The 22,895-nt window shown below is 45.5% G+C and overlaps 1 protein-coding gene across 3 annotated transcripts in view; it reads right to left on the reverse strand.

The window, feature by feature from the left end:
• Positions 1-226: 226 nt before the first annotated feature.
• The window catches only part of MCM10 (minichromosome maintenance 10 replication initiation factor), a 39,494-nt gene continuing 16,825 nt past the window's right edge, over positions 227-22,895 (reverse strand). Inside the window, exons 9-20 of one of the 3 annotated variants that reach the window (XM_008268096.4) lie at positions 21,666-21,782; positions 19,823-20,022; positions 18,058-18,158; positions 15,301-15,411; positions 15,098-15,215; positions 13,018-13,222; positions 10,725-10,869; positions 9,299-9,417; positions 7,647-7,760; positions 5,138-5,283; positions 994-1,036; positions 227-898 (exon numbers count right to left, since the gene is read on the reverse strand). In XM_008268096.4, the coding sequence (XP_008266318.2) occupies positions 815-898; positions 994-1,036; positions 5,138-5,283; positions 7,647-7,760; positions 9,299-9,417; positions 10,725-10,869; positions 13,018-13,222; positions 15,098-15,215; positions 15,301-15,411; positions 18,058-18,158; positions 19,823-20,022; positions 21,666-21,782 (1,503 nt within the window). In that variant the 3' untranslated portion in view covers positions 227-814. The remainder of the gene's footprint in view (positions 899-993; positions 1,037-5,137; positions 5,284-7,646; positions 7,761-9,298; positions 9,418-10,724; positions 10,870-13,017; positions 13,223-15,097; positions 15,216-15,300; positions 15,412-18,057; positions 18,159-19,822; positions 20,023-21,665; positions 21,783-22,895) is intronic. The other 2 variants (XM_017347688.3, XM_070055687.1) reach the window with 2 other exon arrangements.

Consider the following 22,895-nt stretch of genomic DNA (forward strand, 5'->3'; position numbering starts at 1 on the left):
ATCTCAAATTTTGTATTACTTTTGTTTAGAAGTGCCAGTTCCTTTAAATACATAAATCTATGCTTAAAAATGATGAGATTTTACGTATCCCTATTTCAGAGCTCCAAATATCGTTAAGAACAGAGAGAGAACTTTTCTTTCTCTTGCCATATATAAACATAAATAAACCGAAATGCAAAGGGTCCAGTGATTTGTTCAACTTTCAAGAGCAAAACAGAGATGCCAGTACAACAGAAAGGAACTTGGCTTTTAATGTCGGTGCATCAAGATCGTATGCAGGGCAGTGATCCTAATTATCCCGGTGGGAAAAGGTTACACTATTTACAGACTCTGAGTGCTGAAAGATACACTTGAAAATCACTTAGTCCAATTGTCTTCATTTCACAGATAAGGATGCAGAAGCTCCTAAGTTAAGCAACTGTATTCTTTTTTTCAAAATTATTTTTTCTTTGGCTGTCCATATAAACACTAGCTCTTTATTGTAATAAAGGAGCATACACTTTAAAACCAAGAGATCTGGAAACCCAGCTTTCAATTTATCTTCCAGTTTCTGGACAAGAGAGTTGTGAGCACAGTCATGTCGTCATCTCTACCAAGAATAGGAAAGACAATGGTTTCTTGATTTCCCACTTCAAAGACAATGTCACATTTCATGTCAAACCAACACAACGGAGGAAAGAAGCAAAGCCCGAGGGCTTTACAAGCATTTGTTTGTCGCTGTCAATCAGGAACAGGAACAATCCAGAGCCAATCCCTGGCTTTCCCAGAGCCACAGGAGGTGACGTGGATTGTGGGAAAATGTCTGAAGTGAGGGTTACTTAAGGCTGTTCAGAAATTTGGCATGTTCTTCTCCTCTTGGTAACAGGGTTTCTCCTCCTATTTTTGGACCAGTCTTTTCCTAGCAAAATGGGAAGTACTTTAATAAGAAATGGCTCAACAATTATTTGCATGGGTAACTAAAATTAGTCACAAACTAGTATGCAAATGACATACCTTTAGCATTCCATCCCGTTCCCATTTGTAGAGACCACAGTTACTGAAACAGAAGAGATGACTTTACTCAGTGGTGAGGCATGGGCCCAGACATGCAGACAATGGTGCTCTCGGCACTTGGGAGAGTACCCCCCACCCAGGGTTTGTGGAGATGCTAGTAGAGGTGCCCCTCACATCACAGGTCAGATCTGAGGTTATGTTCTAATGCTACAAATAAACACTCCAGGGAGTTGAGACACTGCCTTCAAAACTTTACTAAGCAAGACTTGAGTGATGCAGTTTCCAATGATGGTTTGACTGGGCTATGAGCACTACGGGTGATGGATGCATCTCTAGTTATTATTGGTGGTGCCGAGATGAGACAGATTTAGGAAGCCAGCCCTCTGATGCAGGGTGATCCATGGCTTTGCCCTGACTTCCTGTGCTTGGAGCTAAAGTGCTGTGAGCAGAAAAGGATTCATCCTCTTTTGAGGCTGGATCTTCCTTTTTCCTTTGTCATCATAACCAGACTTTATCTGTCAGAGACTCCTGCTTGTACTTTCAACACAGTAGATGACCCCCCTCCCAGAGAAGGGATGTGGCCATTTTAGGGGAAAGCTCCCTGTCTACAGTCTACTCAAAGAAAGACAATATCATAAAGTCACATAAACATGTCTCCCAGCACCCTCAGGTTTTCTGGGGTCTGGGTGGGGCATAGGGGTGTTTTACTGTTTTACCTGCCTCATCTTTCTTCCTTGTTTGCTTTGGATTCTGTTCCTGTCCTGAGCATCAGTATGCTAGTGCCTTTGGTCCTGGGCCTCTCCACCACCTTCCCCAGCTAGCAACTGGCTCAATATCTACTCAGAGAACTCTAGTAGCCTACCCTGTGGGTCAATGATGATATTATTGGGGGAAAACCCCTCCATTCTAGCCAGGAGTCTATAAACTAAGACCCAAATGTAAGCCCACCACCCACTTACAAACATAGGCAGTTTTAAAAAATGTTATGGGGGTTGGCATTGTGGTATTGTTGTTGCACCCCATATGGGTGCAGGTTCTGGCCTGAGCCACTCCACTTCTAATCTAGCTCCCTGCTAAAGGACCTGGGAAGGCAGAGGAAGATGGCCCAAATGCTTGGGCCCCTGCACCCGCATGGGGAAGACCAGGAGGAAGTTCCTGGCTCCTGGCTTTGATCTGGTTCAGCCCTGGCTGTTGCTGCTGTTTAGGGAGTGACCCAATGGATGGAAGACTTCTTTCTCTCTGTAACTCTGCCTTTCAAATAAATAAATATTAAATTTTTAAAAATTTACTTATTGTAATTTATTTGAAAGGCAGAGAGGGACTGATCTCCCATTTGATTGTGCATTCCCCAAATGCTTGCAACAGCCAGGAGTGGACCAGGCCAAAGCCAGGAGGCAGGAACTCAGTCCTGGAGTGGGTGGCAGGAACCCAACCAAGTACTTGAGCCATCACCTTTTGCCTCCAGGATGTACATCAGCACGAAGCTGGAGTCAGTAGTGGAGCCCGAAGTCAAATCGAGGCACTCTGATTGGGATGCAGGTGTCCTAATCAGCATCTTAATTGCTGGGCCAAACACCTGCTCCTGTAAATAAAGCTTGATTTGAACACAGCCATGCTCATTTGTTTGTGCTTTATTTACGGCTGATCTCCTACTACAACAGTGGTGTGGAGTAGCTGCGACAGATCTTTTGGCCCGCAAAGCCTACCATAGTTATCATCTGGTCTTTTACATAAAAAGTTTGCTTATCTCTAGATCAAGAACTGGTAGGGGCCAGCACTGTGGTGTGCAGAGGGTTAAACTACTGCCTGCAGCGCCAGTATCCCACATGGGTACCAGTTAGTGTCCCAGCTGCTCCACTTCTGATTCAGCTCCCCTGCTAACGTGCCTGGGGAAGCAGTGGAAGATAGCCCTAGTGCTTGAGCTCCTGGACTCATGCTGGAGACCTAGATGAAGCTCCTAGTTTTAGCCTGGCCCAGCCCTGGCTGATGCGGCCATTTGGGGATTGAACCAGCAGGCAGAAGATCTCCCTCTCTGTAACTGTTCTTTAAATAAATAAATAAATAAATCTTCAGGGAAAAAAATGGAACTGTTAAGAGAAAAATGCAGAGGAGGTACTGTTTCTACAAAAATAACAGTGCTACCTGGCGGCTGAAAGGCATCTCGTTCCTCCACTGGTGAGTTGTACTGACGGCTTATCCCTAATGAATAGCATTTTCCTAATGTTTTACATACGCTCTTGCTCTTATTATGGCACTTGTAGGAGTCTACTGTTCACAAAAGTACCAATACACAACTACCTACTTAAAATATTAGAATACCGACTGCAGAAAATCCACAAACGCATCTGAAAAAGTGATGAACCAAGCTTCCTGAGTTCCTCGCTCCCTTCCCCCATGATCAGCCCTGGAGACCTTGATGTGAGGGGGAAGGATGAATTCCGTGAGGTAACCAAAGCAAAGAAACATGTAGGTGCTCACAAGCTCCTGGGAGGGCTAAAGGTGATCAATAGCATATAATTTGTGTCTTTGAAGAATGATGCAAAAAAAAATTAGGAATTAGCAGAAAAGATGGCTACAGGCTGTCCATGTGTTTGGAAACTAAACATCAGTAAACCTCCAGTCAAAAAAGGGAAAAGTCATAAAGCACATGAAATACTTTTAGCTGCATGTCAAGCGTCGTGGCTGCTGCAGGGAAATATGCAATATAAATCCACTTGAGAAATGAGAAAGTTGAAAACTAGCAGGTTAAATTTAAGCATTCAACTGAAGAAGATGGCAAAAAGCACAGTACAAAACAAGCCCAAACAAAGAAGGGCAGATAAGGGGTGGGCACTGTGGCACAGCAGGTTACGCTGCCTCTCGGGACTGCTGCACCCCATCCTGGAGTACCTGGGTTTGGGTCCCACTCTGCTGATCCAGCTGCCTGCTAATGAGTAGCCTGGGAGGCAGCAGGCGATGTGCTTTGGCCCCTGCCACCCACACAGGGAACCCAGACAGAGATCAGGGCCCCTGGCTTCGGCCTGGCTCAACCCTGGCTATTGTGGGCATTTGAAGTGAACCAATGGATGAATGGAAGATCTCTGTCTCTCTACCTTTCATGTAAATGAAAATAAACATTAACATTTTTAAAAAAAGCTTATAACAACAGAAATCAATTCTTAAAAACACCACCAATAAAGATCAAGACAATGAAAAGGTGATTTTCTGAAAAGATGTCAGGTATCTCTTTACTCTGTTCAAGGTTGAACTTTTTAAAAACAGAAGAAAAAACAAATGAAATAACAACACTTTATGGCAAATAACTTGAAAAAATAGTAAATAACAGATTGAAAAAAATAAGAGCATTAGGAGTGATCAGATTTCAATAAATTTGAAAACCTAAATGGATTACCAAAAATATTACAAACATATAAAATGCTGAAAGTGGCAAAAGGCAGGTCACAAAAATATTGTATTAAAGAGACTGAAATGATGCTCAAGGCTACCTCTCCATCTGCCCAAAAAACCTAAGACTAAATAACTATAGTGGAGATTTACTAACTGAGAAATAATTGTTATTTAACACAAATTGTTTTCTGGAAGCTGTCTAGTTCAAACAAACCTCTTTCTAAAACCAGGAGAGGCTGATAAAAGACAGGAAAATAACAGGTCTAACTCATTCAGGCACAGACATATAAAAACCCTTCCTGGCCAGCGCCGTGGCTCACTAGCTAATCCTCTGCCTTGCGGCGCCGGCACACCAGGTTCTAGTCCCGGTAGGGGTGCTGGATTCTGTCCCGGTTGCCCCTCTTCCAGGTCAGCTCTCTGCTGTGGCCCAGGAGTGCTTGGGCCCTGCACCCCATGGGAGACCAGGAGAAGCACCTGGCTCCTGCCTTCGGATCAGCATGGTGCACCGGCAGCAGCGGCCATTGGAGGGTGAACCAACGGCAAAAGGAAGACCTTTCTCTCTCTCTCTCTCTCACTGTCCACTCTGCCTGTCAAAAAAAAAAAAAAACAAACAAACCCTTCCTAAGCGGTTAACTGAACTTGACAATGCGCTAAGAGAGCAGATCATCATCGTAAGATTGTCTAATGTTAAGCAGGAACAGCATTGCAAAGGAACGGGTAAAAGAGGGGAACAAAGAACCCCAGGCAATTCTCCTACCTGCAGTGCTTTCTGGGGAGTCTGTCGAGGGAGATACTTCTGTTTCCACAGGGACACTTGAAAAATCTTTTCACACCATCATGCCAGTGGTAGTCATGTTGCTCGCTGATGCAGGTTTCCAAAGGCTTGAAATGGGTGTAGGAGCACTGTACAAACCCACACACACACATACTTGTGAGACCCATTATCTGGCTCTGCCACTGATCTGCTCTGTGACAATCCGTCCCCTTGCTCCCGACCGGGTCCTTACAGGGACTGTACCACCTCATCTAGCTGCAGTGACCCAGGCTGATTTCTAGACCCTCCTTTATACTGATGACAATTTTTCTCATGTTGGTCCCAATTTCTGTCCAAGCAGGAAGCACACATGAATGTTCTGTGACATTAAGACAATAGTAACAGCAGAGGAAGAAAAGTACTGTTGACCTCTACGTAGCTTAGGTAAGTCCATTCTGAGTTCACTACAGGCCTTTGGGGGTTACCTAAAATACTCAGGCTCAGGACTTACTGGGGAAGGAGATATTTCACTTTCTCTTACAAGGTCTGTGACAAGGATATCAAGTCACTATTATTCTTATTTTTAAGCAGCAAAACCAAAACAGAGATAGCATGTAATTTACCTTTAATTTTGACTGATGGTAACAAGACATGGTGGATGCAGACTGCAACAGGTGCCAGGAGGGTGCCCAGCAATTTCTGGTAACTATGCTGAGTCTAGATACATTACTCTAGACACTGGTGACTTCAGCAAGTACAAAGCAGAATGCAATCTCTGCTGTGGCAGGCAGAATACTGATCCATTGACAGGGGTGGGGAACACCTGGTCTGGGGCCAGCACAAAGCCTACGCAATAATTTTGGCCCTGCCAAGACAACCATGAGAGCTGAAATTGAATAAACCCATAGCAGACTAATTTTTAAGCTGATAATTTGTGAATGATTTATAAATATCCAAATGGCCCTTGGCAGGAAAAAAAAAAAAAGACTGCCTCCCCTGCAAGGAACATGTAAACATTCTGTTCTCCAGAACCTGTACCTTAATGTTACATGGCGAAGGAGAATAAATATAGGTAGCAGGTGGAATCAAGACTGCTAATTAGTTGATCTTAAGACAAGGGGAGGGGCTGGCGTTGTGGTGCAGCGGGTTAAAGCCCTGGCCTTAAGTGCTGGCATCCCATATGGACACTGGTTCGAGACCCGGCTGCTCCACTTCCGATTCAGCTCTCTGCTAGGCCTGGGAAAGCAGTAGAAGATGGCCCAAGTCTTTGGGACCCTGCACCCACATGGGAGACCTGGAAGAAGCTCCTGGCTTCGGATCAGCACAGCTCCAGCCATTGCAGCCAACTGGGGAGTGAACCAGCAGATTGGAAGACCTCTCTGTGTGTGTGTGTGTGTGTGTGTGTGTGTGTAACGGCCCAGTGTTATCACAAGGGTCCTTTACCATGAACAGATGAGAGGAGGGGGTTGGAGTGCTTTGATGTCAGAGCTCAACCCGCTACAGCTGGCTTTTCAGGTAGGGGAGAGAGCCGTGGCCTAGCAACGAGGATGGCTCGGGAAGCTGGGAAGGCAAGGACAGGGATCCTCCCCGTGGCCTCCAGAAAGGAAGGCAGCCCTGTGAGCACCTCGAGTTACCCTGAGTGAGCCTTACACAGACTCACAGAACATAAATTTGTGTTCTTCCAGGCCAAGGAGTCTGTACTTAGCTACAGCAGCAACAAGAAACCAATACAACCACTACACCTTCCCATTTAGCACTGGGCCAGGGTAAAGCTATCATCTGAGGTCAAATGCAATGTATGCTTGCAATAATCACCTTTATTCATTTTCCAATGTATAAAGTTTCTCAAGAAAAGCCCTACCTTTTGGTGGCAGCTGATTCAAGGCTGATCTCCAAATATATAGAATTCCAGGTTTTTAAGGAAGCAAGATTGAGAAGCGTGTGTTTGGCAAGCTAAGTCTCTTCCCCTTCTTGCATGTTTATAAGGCTGACTGACCTTGCAGCACTTAGCAAGAACTTTCCCTCTGTTTTCTTTCCCATTTTATATTAATGTTCAAGAATTTTCTACGAGTCAAAACTCAACAAACACAGACAATTCATGCTCTGACAGAAGATTCATTTAGTAGACTGCACCACGAGTAGAAAGAGATGGAGTTGATCACAATGAGTGGTTAACCCAAGAAGTCCAAACATCGTCCCTGGGACTGGATGGTGGGTCAAGGACACATCAGAAGTTGAGACAAAGTGCTAAGACCAGGGTGGATTTGGTGGTCAGTGGGCAAGGGATGTTAAGAGGCCAAATGCTCAGTGAGAAACTGGGAGCTGTAGCCAAATGAGGAGACTCTTCTTGGCAAATGCTCCACGGGCAGAGCTCTGAGCCAGGCAGGAAGCCAGACCGTGGCTGTGCCAGGCTGTTTGGTCTCCAGCCTAATTTAATGACGCAAGCCCCAATGTCCTCCTGAGTCACACTGGCATAAAGCAGTGCCCGGCTGGAGGCCACGGCTTCACTCACCGTTCTGCAGGTCACTACTTGACACTTCACTTCGCGGATGTTTCTCATCTTTTCTTCCATTTGTTCTTTTTTCACCAGTGGCTCGAAATAGCGCTCCTGCAGCTCAGCCTCGGTCTGGAAGGACAAGGCACATGGGAGGTCTTGTCCTGAATCTAGTATTTCCCCCAGGCAGGTCAGTGAGAATAATTCAAGTTACTGAAATGATTCAGTTCAACAACCAAACAGAACTGAAGAGGTAAGCTAAATGTTAGAAGACTTCAGACAGCACCTCAATGTCACCCAGAGATGATGGTAAGAAGGAAAAATGCCCACAAGGGACACAGGAGCACTTGGAGATTTATACAACATGTAAATAAAACTCACTAGCATTATTCAGTGTCATGATACCAAGTTTGTACCAGAGGCAGCTATTTCTGCTGTTCAGGGCAGACCTCACACACGGAAGGCACTCAAGACCTCCCCAGGGATGACAGCCCGTCTTTCACTCTTCCCCAGATCACACGCGGCAGGGAAATGTCCTGCGAGCTTGGAACAACAGGGAGTTAAGTGCAAAGGCAGACAGATTTCTGGCACAGCACAGGCACAGCTCTGGAGGTAGCATAGCCACACAGGGCCCAGGGCCTTTGGTCGCAAGAGGCAAGGAAGGACCTCAGCTTGATATGTGCTTCAAGTGCAGTGGGAAGATATAAGGAACTGTCTCACTGGTCATTTGCTAACTGACAAGAGAGTCACTCATTCAGGGCAATGGTACTGAGAGGGTGCAGCACTGCCCCCAAGAATATTCTGTTTTTGTTATCCCAATGACTACTATCTTGGCTGCTGGCAGGGACCAGGGTGCTACATATAGAGTAGTCCACCCCACAACAAAGGGGTTACTCCTTATTCCACATGGCTTCTGAGTGTTCTCCAGGACATCTACATGCCTGAGAAACCTGAGTATAACCCTGAACCTGACCGTTATTACATAATCCTCCAATATTTGCACATGGCTTTAACATACATTGATTATTCCAAGACTACAATTATGCAACGTCTGTATATACTCAGGGACAACTGTGGTTTTCCAAGATTATTCTAATCTTCAAGGAAATCAAAGAAACGAGCCTATGGTATTTAAATTCACAAGAAAACACACCTTTACCAGTCTATTTCTAGCTATCTCATTTGCACTTATAAATTGAAGCCTCTGACTACTCATTATTTCTTTGAGGGTGACTGTGTCTAAATATTTACACAATGACATATCTATCTTATCAGAAATATTTTTCCTTCCTTCTTTATAGCAGGACACTATCAGATATTTTCAAAATTACTAGTATAAGTACTTCATATTATCCATGCATTTTTATTGAGATGAGAAGGAGATAATTCAGAACACTTGTTTTTAAAAAGGGGCATTGGGAGTAGCAGAGTTACTACTGATATAGAGCATCTGAAATGTCAAAAATAAAAATATTCTTCAGTGCAAGGGCAAGGGCAGAGCTGAAATCCGCAAGACGTACTCCTTCTCTTGAAAGCAGACTCAAACAAACAGTAGCTGAAGCTGCCTTCAGCTCCTGCTTGGTGTACGTCAGAGCAGCACTCTTGGCCCTGTAACAAAGCACCCAGGGTCTGAGGGTGTTGACACCACCCTTGATCCTTTGGGATTTTACCTCTTTCAGGATGCTGGTGTGCTTTGATTTGGCTTTGAGAATTTTCTGAAATTCCTCAGATTCCAGGTAGGCAAGCTGTTCTCTCCTTTTCTTCTTGGCAGGCTCCAATTCGTCCTCTGCTAGAACAGGAAGGAACAATGTTAGCTGTTACACTGAACTTTCAGAAAGCCAATGTGGGCCTCACTGACTCAGCTGCTTTCCCCTCTTTCCCTCTCCATCCACCAGGCCCTATAAACCTGACTTGGGGGGCTGGCACTGTGGTGCAGCAGGTTAACACCATGGCCTGAAATGCCAACATCCCATATGGCCGCTGGTTCTAGCCCCGGCTACTCCTCTTCCAATCCAGCTCTCTGCTATGGCCTGGGAAAGCATTAGAAGATGGCCCAAGTCCTTGGGCCCCTGCACCCATGTGGGAGACATGGAGGAAGCTCCTGGCTCCTGATCAGCACAGCTCTGGCCGTTGCGGCCAATTGGAAGGAAGACTTTTCTCTCTCTGTCTCTGCTTATCTGTAACTCTGCCTTTCAAATAAATAAATAAATATTAAAAACAAACAAAACACGTGACTTGGTACCAGCAGGGGAAAGCTCTCAAGTAGACCAGAATCTCTTTGTCACATTAAAATCGGAAGCTGACTATACTATTTTTGTAACAACAACAAAAATCTGATTTTAAATGACACGAGTTTTGTTTTTGTTGTTGTTGTTGTTGACAGGCAGAGTGGACAGTGAGAGAGACAGAGAGAAAGGTCTTCCTTTGCCGTTGGTTCACCCTCCACTGGCTGCCGCAGCTGGCGCGCTGCGGCCGGCACACCGCACTGATCCGAAGGCAGGAGCCAGGTACTTATCCTGGTCTCCCATGGGGTGCAGGGCCCAAGGACCTGGGCCATCCTCCACTGCACTCCCTGGCCACAGCAGAGAGCTGGCCTGGAAGAGGGGCAACCGGGACAGAATCCGGTGCCCTGACCGGGACTAGAACCTGGTGTGCCGGTGCCACAAGGCGAGGATTAGCCTGATGAGCTGCGGCGCCGGCCCAAATGACACGAGTTTTAAAAATGTAATTTAAAAGAAGAGAATCATATCTTTCAAAGTAAATCTTTCTGCTGAAAGTTGATGGGAAAATGGAATTAAAAGGTAAGTTTATTTTGGTGCAAAAATTTTGGAACTCATGTTTATAGCTTTTTCATAGTACGCATTTTTCATGAACTTTTGGAAGACGTTGTACATGTGTACAAAGATCCAATGAGGAACTGTGCATAATTTCATGTGATTATAAAAAGCAATCACTTCCAGTTGAAGAAATTCTATTTAGATATATAGGGAAGAGGCAGTCAAGTGATGACTGGATACCAGGGGCACTGGTTATGGTTTAGAATACCTCCTTTATTAACAGTTCTCTTTCCCACTGCTAACTTTGAAACTGCAGTACCTTGAGGAGAAATCGCGTTGTTCTTTTCCACACGTTCCTTTACTTCCAGGATGTCCTGGGTGTCCTTTTGCTTCCTTTTAATGTTGTTTGGATCTGTTTTTGTAAGAACCTGGCCTTTTGTTCTCAATTTAGCAATAGCAGCTAACTAGGAAAAAAAAAGAGAAGGAGGTAAAAATATAAAAGATAGACATCTTTAACCTTACACTTCTTTCTGGTTATTAACCAGAGGATGATGGCTGTTCTGGAAAATGTTTTTTCTTTTTTTTAAAGATTTATTTATTTGAAAGTCAGAGTTATACAGAGACAGAAGGAGAGGCAGAGAGAGAGAGAGAGAGAGAGAGAGAGAGAGAGAGAGAGAGAGATATCTTCCATCTGCTGGTTCGTTCCCCAATTGGCTCTAACAGCCTGAGCTGTGCTGATCTGAAGCCAGGGGCTTCTTTTGAGTCTCCCACACAGGTGCAGGGGCCCCAGGACTTGGGCCATCCTCCACTGCTTTCCCAGGCCATGGCAGAGAGCTGGGTCGGAAGTGGAGCAGTCGGGTCTCGAACCAGCGCCCATATGGGATGCCAGCGCTTCAGGCCAGGGTGTTAACCTGCTACGTACGCTACAGCACTGGCCCCCAGAATGTTTTCATTTCAGGGTGAGCATTGTGGTACGGTGGGTTGAGCCCCAACTTGGGATGCCCACATCGCCACAGTGAAGTGTCAGTCCAAGTGCTTATTACTCAGTGTTTCTCCTCTAGCTTGCTGTCAATGTACCCTGGGTGGCAGCAGATGATGGTCCAAGCACCTGGATCCCAACTACCCATGTGGGGGACCTAAATAGGGCTCCAGGCTCCTGGATCTGGCCTGACCTAGCCCTGGATATCACAGGCATTTGAGGAGTGAGCCTATGGATAGAAGATCTCTCTATCATCCTGCCTTTCTGATAGTGCTTTTGTCCCTGCACCCATGTGGGAGACCCAGATGAAGCTCCTGACCCCTGGCTCCAGTCTGGCCCAGCCCTGGCCATTATGTCCATTTAAGAAGTCAAACAGCAGATGGACGTTCTCTCTGTAACTCTGCCTCTGTAAATCTTAAAACAAAACAAACAAAAAAACCCAGGAGCCAGGAACTCCATCCAGGTCTCCTACATTGAATGGTAGGAACCCAACTACTTGAGCCACCATCTGCTGCCTCTCTGGGCACATTAACAGAAGCTGGATCAGAAACAGAGCAGCCAGGACTCAAAGTGGCGTTATGATATGGGATGAGGGCAACATAAGCTGCAGCCTAATCTGCTGTACCACCACGCTGCCCCGTGAGATTTCTTTTAAAGAAAGATTCATTAAACCACTAGTTTACAGTCTCATCTCAACAATTCCAAGAACTTTTTTCCCAGTGCCAGTGTCTCCACCTGTAAAACAATACCTTCCTTGAGAATATCTCCTTCAGTCTGTTAGGACATGGTATGGAGACAGTGGCATGAACCTGCTCAGATTAAACTAATGGTGTGATTTATGTTGACACTATTTTTTTTTTCTTTTTATTTATTTTCTTTTAAAGATTTAGCCATTTCTTTCAAAGTCAGAGTTACACAGAGATAGAAGAAGCAGCAGAGAGGGAGAGAGAGGTCTTCCATCCGCTGGTTCACTCCCCAACTGGCCGCAATGGCTGGAGCTGTGACACTCCGAAGCCAGGAGCCAGGAGCTTCCTCCAGGTATTCAACGCAGATGCAGGGGCCCAAGGACACTGGCCATCCTCTACAGCTTTTCAGGCGATAGCAGGGAGCTGGATCGGAAATGGAGCAGCTGGGACTCGAACCAGTGCCCATTTTGGATGTTGGCACGGCAGGCAGCAGCCTCACCAGCTACCCCACAGCGCCAGACCTGACACTATTATCATTTCAAACTGCTTTGCCTGTAATGATCATGATTGCTAAACAGCTGTTAGGTGTCTGTCTTTCCTGGATATAAGTACACAGAGTTTGACACTCAGGGTATATCTCACAGAATGCAAAATTAAATGTTAAAGAGAACAGATGCCGGGGCCAGTATTGTGGTATAGCAGGTAAAGCTGCTGCCTTCAACACCAGCATCCCTTATGGGTGCTGGTTTAAGTCCTTGCTGCTCCACTTCTGGTCCAGCTCTCTGCTAATGGCCTGGGAAAAGCAGCGGAGCATGTCCTGAGTATCTGGGTCCCTGCCATCCACGTAGGAGACCCGGATGAAGCTCCTGGCTCTGGCCTGGCCCGGCGCTGGAAGATCTCTCTGTCTCTCCCTCTAACTCTGACTCTCAAGAACAAATGCCACTTACCTTTTTGGCCTCTGCTAAAGCACTTAGTTTTGGTTTCGGAGGTGGTGACTCATCAAAGAAAAGAACATCATCTCCTTCAGAGATGCCTCGCCCAAGCTTCGGCGTCTGCGTGGCCGGGGCTCCTTCCAGCTGTGGGAATTTGGGGGGCTGTCGGGATGAGGATGGCATGGCGGGGCTGCTGACCTCACTTGAGCTTTGGAGAAACCTTTACAAAGGAATATGAAGAAACGAAATATGCAAACGGGGCTTCCCAGAGATGAAAACCATGTCTGCAGAACTCCAAGTGGACTGAGAGAATGTAGGCAGTCGATGACTGTTTTCCACTGCTTAGTTAATAATTCATATCAGCACACTATAAGAACAACAGTAGTTTCACTAACTCTGGTTACTTAATCTTCCACTGAATAAGCTATAACTGTTCTACCACTTCTTTGCTGAGTTTGTAAACTGCCCCTCAATGATAGACAAACGGCCCCAAGATACATGTTTTGTTTGGTCAGAAAATTCTGAAAGTTTTCCAATTGTAACACTCTCTGACAAGTGCTCTCTATTTCAAGACTCACAACCCCACATGAATTTTTATGTCCTTATATACATTTACATCAACTAGAGGCACGTGATAAATATCTGTACAGACACCCTACCACACCTCTAAGTAGCCTACTGGAGACTAATTCTCTTATTTTTCCAAAGAAATCCCTCTTTGACTTAGAACTGCCTTTGCTTTCCATGGAGCCATCTGCCCTTCAGGAGCTGATACCTGGGACAGCATATCGGTGAGATGCTGGAGTAGAACTGGTCTGAGTTTGAAACTTAGTTCTCTGACATTCAGTTGTGTTAAGTGTAAAACACAGGTCACAAACCTCCCAGAGTTACTGAAAGGACCGAAGGAGATGCTGTATTTATGGACTGTACTGCACGGTGTATACTAAGCTCCTGCAGACAGTACTCTTATCAGCACTCAACCTGAATTCAGGAATCTTTGACTCAGCTACCTTCCACATCCGCTTCTATTTGATTTTGCCTCCAAAATGACTCTCTATTTTAAGTGCCTCTTTTTTATCATTTATTTTAATAACTGCAAAAATCTACTTATTGGCTCTGCCTATAATTAAAAACCTAATTGTGGTAAATCAAGAAATGAAAGTCAACAGGTAAATGCACGCTTTCCTCTTTTATAAAAATCCTCTTCCTATTTCACTCCTTTCCCTTTCCCACAGTGATGCTAAGGACTCTAACCTGCATCCTTAGTCACTAGCCTAAGTAGACACACACAGCTTTAAAAAAAAAAAAAACATTAAATAGAGAAACAAGAAAGAGATGGACAGAGCTCCCTATCTACTTGTTCACTCCTAAAAGCCTGCACAAGAGGGGGTGGGGTACAAAGCCAGAAGCTGGGGACTCAATCCAGGTCCCTTCATGGGGTGGCAGGAACCCAATTCTGTGAGCCATCACCGCTGCCTCCTAGAGTGTACATGAACAGGAAACTGGAGTCAGGAGCTTGAGACTGGCACTGAACCCAGACACTAAAGTGGGACATGGACGTCCTAATAGATGTCTTAACAGCTAGTCCAAATGCTTGTCCCCATATCGCCTAAATGCTATCTAGGTTACAATAGGATGATTTAAAAACTAATAAATTAAAATGTAACCACAGGGCCCATGTTGCAGTACAGCAGGTTAAGCTGTAGCTGGCATCCCATATGGGTGTTGTTGGTTCAAGTCCTGGTTGCTCTACTTCCAATCTAGCTTCCTGCTATTGTGCCTGAGTAAGTGGCAGAAGATGGCCCAAGCCCTTGGGCTCCCGCACCCATACAAGAGACTCGGATGGGGTTTCAGGTTCCTGGTTTCAGCCTGTTCCAGCCCTGGCCGTTGTGGCCATACGGGGAGCAAACCAGGGGATGGAAGATCTCTCTCCCTCTCTCACTGTCTAACTCTGCCTGTCAGATAAATAAATGTTTAAAAAACAAAAATTTTACTCATCAAAATCTGACGTCATATTTTTGAAATCTATGAAGACATCCTGAGGACTCCTCAGACGAGTTGCCTGAACAGGGAATATAAAATGTGCTACTCTTACCGTTTCTGTATTTCTTCTGATTTCCTTTTCCTTATCTCCAACATGTGCTGCTTCTGTTGTTTCAAGAGGGCTGATGCCGAAATAGACTGGATGGCAGGTTTTGGGCTCCCCATGATTCCTACAATACAATACACATCTGCAGGGTTTCGTGAGAGGCAAAGGAACCCTGGCATACACAGGGCAGCCACACAAACTAACTGTACCTGAAGCCTTGGTTTTGGCTAAATGTTGTTTTAAGTTCCTGGCTCCAAATGTCGGCAGGTCCATCAACTCCCTGAACTCCTCAGAGCAAGACAGGCTCTTCTGGGGTATTCCTGCAATGCATACACATCAGCTTTAGAGGACTCACAATCCAGACAGTTGGAATCACCACTCTGAGCCTGTGCTCATAATTTAGTTATCTGCAAATGAATATCAAGAAACAAAAACCTCTTAATCTTGAACATCAGACTAGTAGGATTAGAATGGTATCATACATGAGAGAATCTTTAAAGGTCTGCGGAAAATATGTTACCGCATAATTTCAAAATTTTATGGCAAAAATAAATGTGTCTTTTAACTCCATTTATTTCATGACTTTTTTTTTTTTTACTTTTTATTTTATTTGACAGAGTTAGAAAGGTCTTCCTTCCGTTGGTTCACCCCCCCAAATGGCTGCTATGCGGCGCGTCGCAGCCAGTCCGCTGTGCCGATCCAAAGCCAGGAGCCAGGTGCTTCCTCCTGATCTCCCATGCGGGTACAGGGGCCCAAGCACTTGGGCCATCCTCCACTGCCTTCCCGGGCCATAGCAGAGAGCTGGACTGGAAGAGGAGCAACTGGGACTAGAACCTGGCACCCATATGGGATGCCGGCACTGCAGGCGGAGGATTAACCTAGAGCGCCACCACACCGGCCCCTATCCATGACCTTTTAAAGTACCTTTACATGTTACTTCAAATAATGATTAAAATACGAAGCACTTAAAATACTAAGCACTTAATATATGTGGGTCATTTCTTTTTTTTTTTATTTTTATTTTTTTTAACAGGCAGAGTGGACAGTGAGAGAGAGAGACAGAGAGTGCCGTTGGTTCACCCTCCAATGGCCGCCGCGGCCGGCGCGCTGCGGCCGGTGCACCGCGCTGATTCGATGGCAGGAGCCAGGAGCCAGGTGCTTTTCCTGGTCTCCCATGGGGTGCAGGGCCCAAGCACCTGGGCCATCCTCCACTGCACTCCCTGGCCACAGCAGAGAGCTGGCCTGGAAGAGGGGCAACCGGGACAGAATCCGGCGCCCCGACCGGGACTAGAACCCGGTGTGCCGGCGCCGCTAGGCGGAGGATTAGCCTAGTGAGCCGCGGCGCCGGCCCCATTTCTTTTTCTTCTTTAAGATTTATTTATTTGAAAGGCAGAGGGATAGAGATTGAGAGACAGAGACCAATATTCCATCCTCTGGTTCACTCCCCAAATGCCCATAACAGTCAGGGCAGGGCCAGGCTAAAGTCAGGAGTCAGGAACTCCAATTCAGTCTTCCATGTGGACAGGAGAAACCCTAGTACTTGGGCTGTCATCTTCTGCTTCCCAGGCACATTAACAGGAAGTTGGATTAGAAGCAATGTGGGATTAAAGCCCAGGTGCTCTGATGTGGGTGTCCCAAGTGGCAGCTCAACTCTGCACCTCAATGCCCACAGGGTCATTTCATGCACTATTCTGGAATATGCACCATGGATGAAGAGTACATGCTAAGCTCTGACCACTGTTTATGACTACAAGCACAGAGTTGGGAGAAGTATTCTGATTCCAATGCTGGACATTAAGTTTTTCCTAGGAGGCCAGCACTGTGATGTAGTGAGTAAAGCCACTGCCTGCAGTGCTGATGTCCTGTATAGGCACCAGTTCGAGTCCTGGACGTCCACTTCCAATCCTGCTCCCTACTAACATGCCTGGGAAAGCAGTGGAAGATGGCCCAATTGCTTGGGTCCCTGCACCCATGTGGGAGACCTGGAACAATCTCCTGGCTCCTGGCTTCAGATTGGCCCAGCTCCAGCAGTTGCAGCCATTTGGGGAGTGAACCAGCGGATGGAAGATCTCCCTGTCTCTCCCTCTCCCTGTAACTCTGCCTTTCAAATAAATAAACCAATCTTAAAAAATAGGAGATTCCAGGCCAGCTTTCTGCTGTGGCCCGGGAGTGCAGTGGAGAATGGCCCAAGTGCTTGGGCCCTGAACCCCATGGGAGACCAGGATAAACACCTGGCTCCTGCCTTCGGATCAGCGCGGTGCACCGGCTGCATCCGCCAGCCGCGGCGGCCATTGGAGGGTGAACCAACGGCAAAAGGAAGACGTTTCTTTTTCTCTCTCTCTCTCTCAATGTCCACTCTGCCTGTAAAAAAACAAAAAAAAAAAAAAAAACAAAAAAAAAAAAAAGGAGAAAAAAAAGAGTTTGACCCAGGAGCAGGTATTCAGTGTAGCAGTTAGGATGCCCATGTGCCCTATCAGAGTACCTGGGTCTGATCCCCCAGCTCCTGCTAACATGTACTGTGGACATTGGGAGGCAGCAGTGATGGTTCAAGTACTTGGGTCCCTGTCACCCACATGGGGGACCTGGATGAGCTCCAGGCTCCATGTTTGGACCTGGCCCAGCTCTGGGTGCTACAGGCTTTCATAATGTGAACCAGCGGAGAAGCTCTCTTTCTGTTTCTCTCTCAAATAAATAAATAAAATAAACTATAAAAATTGTTTGTCCCAGATGTATTAAGAAAATTTAAGCAGCACCCACAACTTAAAAAAAAAAAAAAAACAGCTGAGATGAATATGCTGCTTTTCCTGAATGTTCTGCCAACAGGCTGAGCCCTTCACATGCCTCCCTAAGTGTGGGTAGTGAGTGGGTGTTCCCAACTTTAGGAGTATAAGCTACGGCTATCTTGCACCCCAAAGACTGCATATTTCAACTGGAGGAAGAAATTGTGTATGGAGAAACAAAGTTACCGAGCTTTTGCTGGGTTTCCTGAATGATCAGGTCCGTGCCCTTCACGACCAGATTAGTCAGAGTGGTCTGAATCTTCTTCTTGGGAGCAGCGGCGGCTGCCCTGAAACGATAAGGGCCGCCCCCAAAGGGAAATCACGCAATGCCCGTGCTCTGGGGAGGCAGAGGCGCAGGCGCAGACACCTTGGCAACTGTCGAAGACGCTCAGTACCAACCTCCTACGCTTCCTACAGACACGGCCCTGCAGCTCAGCTGCTTCCCGCAGTGTCTCAGGAGAAAAACGAACAGCAGCCAACTAATCTGCTTGAGGCCATTCTAGAAGGGCAAGAGATAAAAATATATGCCAGCATTTGATGTGGAAGTCTAGGGATTTATCTTAAAACAATTAAAGACCACGCAAAAACTTAAAGTATTATCGACTGCGGCTTAGTAAGTAAGTTAGAAACTCCATTAATGTTTATCCATAGGGAACAAAGGAATGCCATGCAGGGGCCTGCGTTGTGGTGCTACAAGCTAAGTTGTGGCCTACAATGCTGGCATACTGCTCTACTTCCTTTCCAGCTCCCTGCTAAAGTCGTTGGGAAAGCAGTGGAAGATGGCCCAAGTGCTTGGGCCTCTGCGACCAATGCCGGAGACCTGGATAGTGTTCTGGACTCCTGGCTTTGGCCTGGCCCAGCCTTGACCATTGAGGCCATTTAGGGAGTGAACCAACAGGTGGAAGATCTCTTTATCTGTCTCTTCCCTTCTGTCACTCTGCCTTCCAAATAAATAAAATAAATCTTTAAAGAAAAAAAAATACTACGCAGCCACTAACAATAATGCCATAGGTGGATATTTTGCAAAAAACATTTTATGTGGGGGAAAAAAGAAACAAAGTTACAAAGTTTGGGTGCAGTGTAATCTCATTTCACAGTACCAAAAATGTATACATTGAAAAAAAACAGACCTCAAACAATTAGAAACATATATATCAAGGAACTAAGTTTTCTAAGTGGTAGGATTATAGGTGGCTTTACTTTTTTCTTTTTGATTGGACTGTATCTTCTTTTTAAAGACAATAATGTGTGAGGATTGCTTCTAACAATTTGGAAAAACACAGAGATTATTTTACATCTTAAAAAATGTGCTGATGTTACCAAATAGGCAGGAACTGTAAGTCCTCTTGCCCAGCTCCTGTTGGGAATAGAAACAAAGTCTGCTTCCTGAGTCAGCTGCTGTTCCCCTGAATGAAGTCTGTGCCCCTGTCACGTCCTCCTCGCTCTGTACAATAGGTGACAAGGCCATTGCACATCTAGTTCAGGGACTCCAGGGACCATCTGCAGCCCCCAGAACAGGTCAGGTATACCTGCAGCATCACCCTACTCCCCACATGCCAGTGGCGTATTGGCTCACGGCACATTTGCTCAACAAATTCAACTCGGGTTCCCAGAGTTCTGCAACTTCAAACCAGTCGTAAGGGGAATGGCTCAAAGGATGTTAGCACTTTTAGCACACACTCAATGGCTGTGCAGCCAGCCCTAGGAAAGTGGCACTGTCCACTTTGGGAGTCAAAGAGGTTGTATGTTAAGGGCCATCATGACATGACTTAGTCCATCTCTCCCCATGGTGTTCCTTCCTCTCCACCAGGGAATAAAACAGGTCTTCGTCTGCCCTGTTACCGACAGTGAGCTGGTATCCTATGAGTTACAGGAAAGCACACCCACTGGGTCTACTCTTATTAAGCCAAACAAAGCCCTTGCCCCCAAAGAAGCCCCCAAACCAGCTTACATCGAGGCTGCGTATGACGCAGAAGAAACTCCTCCATAGTAAAAACCATCCTGACACAGCCGTTCTTTCAGGCTGGCGCCTCTGCGGGTAAACTTCTTAGGAATCCGTCCTCCGGAAAAAGTAGACTGCAGATCGGCTCGCTTCGCACTGAGCTTCTTGTACTGAGCCTGGACGTGATACTGGCAGTACTCACAGTCGTTCTGCAAAAGGAAGAGCGGCTGCATGGGGACTAGGGCGTCAGACGGGGAGCGATGGTGGAGACGCAGTTCTGGGTCCCATTCCCCCAGCCTTGCAAGGCACTCTTCTGCATGCAGACTCCTCACTGCCTTCCATCAGGACCAGCCCCCAGGGGGAGGGCTGTGCAGTTGCTGAGGGGCAGAAGTTCTTAAATACTCTTAATTTCCCTGTAGGGTACTAGTCTGATAAAAGAACAAGTGATATAATTCATGCCTTTTGCCCTCTTTCTACAATGGAAATAAAACAAGTTTCCAGGAGGAAAGCTGAAATGGTGCCAAAAAAGAAGTTGGCTGCACGGTCATATGTTGTAGGATTCCTTTTGTATGATATATCCAGAGTAGGCAAACCCACAGAGACAGCTGGTGAGAGGTCACCCCTTGGAAGGGGATGGGATTATGGGATGGGATGATTACTTAATGGGTACAGGATATTTAATGCAGTGATGAAAAGTTTTGGAACTAGAGGACTAGTGGATGAACAACTGAAAACCTGAATGGTACATTTTAAAAACAGTTAACTTGGAGTGAAGAGGGGGGTGTTTGGTCTAGCAGTTAAGACACACGCATCCCATTCTGGGTTGGATGCTTGGCTCTGGCTCCCAATCCCAGCTTCTTGCCAATGTAAACCCTGACACTATATAGGTCACGTAACTGAGTCTCTGCCACCCACAAGGGAGACCCAGATTGAGTTCTTGATTCCTGGCTTTCACCAAGCCTAGTATTAGCTGTTGCAGGCATCTGGGAAGAGAACCAGGGAACAGGAGCTCTCTGTCTCTTGAATTAAGAAAAACAGTCAACTGTATGAATGCAAATTTTACTTCAATAAAAAATAATTCAAAATGTAATAAACTTAACATAATAAGTTTAATAAATTAAAAAATGTCTATCGACCAGTGAATGAATAAAGAAAACATAATATAGGAATGCAATGGGATACTAACCACAAAAGGAATGAAGTACTGACATATGCTGCACGAAGGATGAACCTTCAAAATATTATGCTAAGTGGAAGAAATCAATCACAAAAATGTCACATAATGTGATTCCATTATATGAAATGTCTACAGTAGGCTAAACAATAGAGGTGGCAAGTAGATCAGAGGTGGAGGGGCGCACAGTAACTGTTAATGGGGATGGACTCCTTTGTAAGGAATGAAAATACTTGGAAATTATACAAGTGATTGTTGTAGAACTCTGAATCTGCTAAAAAGGACTGGACTAAACACTTCAAAAGGACAAATTATGCAATTATGCATGAATTATATCACAATGAAGTTTTTTTTAAAGCTCTAAGAAAAGGTGTATTAAAATATGGGCTAAAATAAGGTTTTCAGTGTATTTCATTTGATCTTTGGGACTACAAAAAACTGAGGGCACACTAAAATTCTTTCTTATATCTCCCAGCCAGTGGCAAAAGATCACCTTCCTAAGAGGTTAAACCCCCTGCCTCAGCTTTTTAAACTGGCAATTATTAACCACACATTGAATATTCTCATTTTCACTTTTCCTGTTAAATTCAGTTCCAAATTGGCCATTATAGCTAAGGTACCATCAGTCTATTCCTAGTAGTTCCCTTCTATAATAATCCTAACAAGGCTGAAACCAACCAAATTCACAGTCTGGGTACATGGTTCTCCATTCTTCTTCTTTGCTTTACAGGTTCCCAAGTCAAGAGCTTCTCCCATAATTAGGACCTTTTGGGGATGATCAATAGATAAGCACACCTGCTTAAAAAAAAAAAAAAAAAGAGTGGGTAGAAAGTAGGAATTAAAGACAGACAAAACTGTGGCTGGTGCTAATTTAAGATCTTACAGTCTAAAGGAATTTGAAGCCAGCATTCTAAAAAACATTTTTAGAAATGACAGTGCAGAAGATACAGTTCTCTTCCCAGTATCCATCTTGTCCTCCATCTCCACCATCAGAATCCTGTTTTAATGGGCTGGCCTTGGGTAATGGATCCTGTTCCCTATCCCATAGAATTCCTTATAGCTAGCAAGCATCATCTGACCTGATTACGATTTAGCCAGTTAGCATCAGTAGGAAGCAGTAGGGAAGCCTTTGCTTTCCCATTAAATGGAGACAGAAGAGGCTGGCTCACCCTTCCTCTTCTCTTCCTGCTCTGAATGGAGATATTGCAGGATGGCAGGTCACCAAACCACCTGGACTGACCCAGCTCTCTCCCTCACAGTTCTCAAGCAGAGTATACGCAGAATGCAATGTCCTGAGATAAGCAGTCTGAGCCTTGTCCTTCTCCTCCTAGAACAGGACGCCCTGTAATACTTGAACTTAGCCAATTCCTGTGGCTGCTGGGTCATAAAACCCCAAGCAGTGTGATTTCAGAGTCTCTCAGCTATGGCATGAAGAAGGCTGTGTACAGATAAGATTGTGTCCACATTGCACAATTTTCTTAAGCCACAGGGAACAGACAGACCCCAGATGCACCCCAGGCTTCTGTTGCTTCCTTTTGTCACCTGTGAGTAATGAAGCTTCTTTGCCTGACTTGTGTGAGTGCTCTATGTTATCAGACTCATACTCTGGCAGCTGGCTTTGTGCAAAGGCCCAGAACCTGCCAGATGTGGGAATCTTCGCAGAAACTGGCAACATGTTTGGAATCCTCCCTTGGGGCTGGTAACCAGCATGTGGTGTTCTCCTCACAGGCATTGATAATGTGCACAGGATTCTGCTTTACAGCAATGGCTTTACATAAACCCATCTTGTGATTAAGAGGAAAAGGCTGAGAGATTGACAGAGATACATACTGTCCTGACATCACTAACTGCGCATGTCTCGATTTTTTCACTATGTAAGGAAAGTAAAATCTGCTGTTCATTGTTAAA

The sequence above is a fragment of the Oryctolagus cuniculus genome, chromosome 13 (assembly GCF_964237555.1).
Source record: "Oryctolagus cuniculus chromosome 13, mOryCun1.1, whole genome shotgun sequence".
Taxonomy (NCBI): domain Eukaryota; kingdom Metazoa; phylum Chordata; class Mammalia; order Lagomorpha; family Leporidae; genus Oryctolagus; species Oryctolagus cuniculus.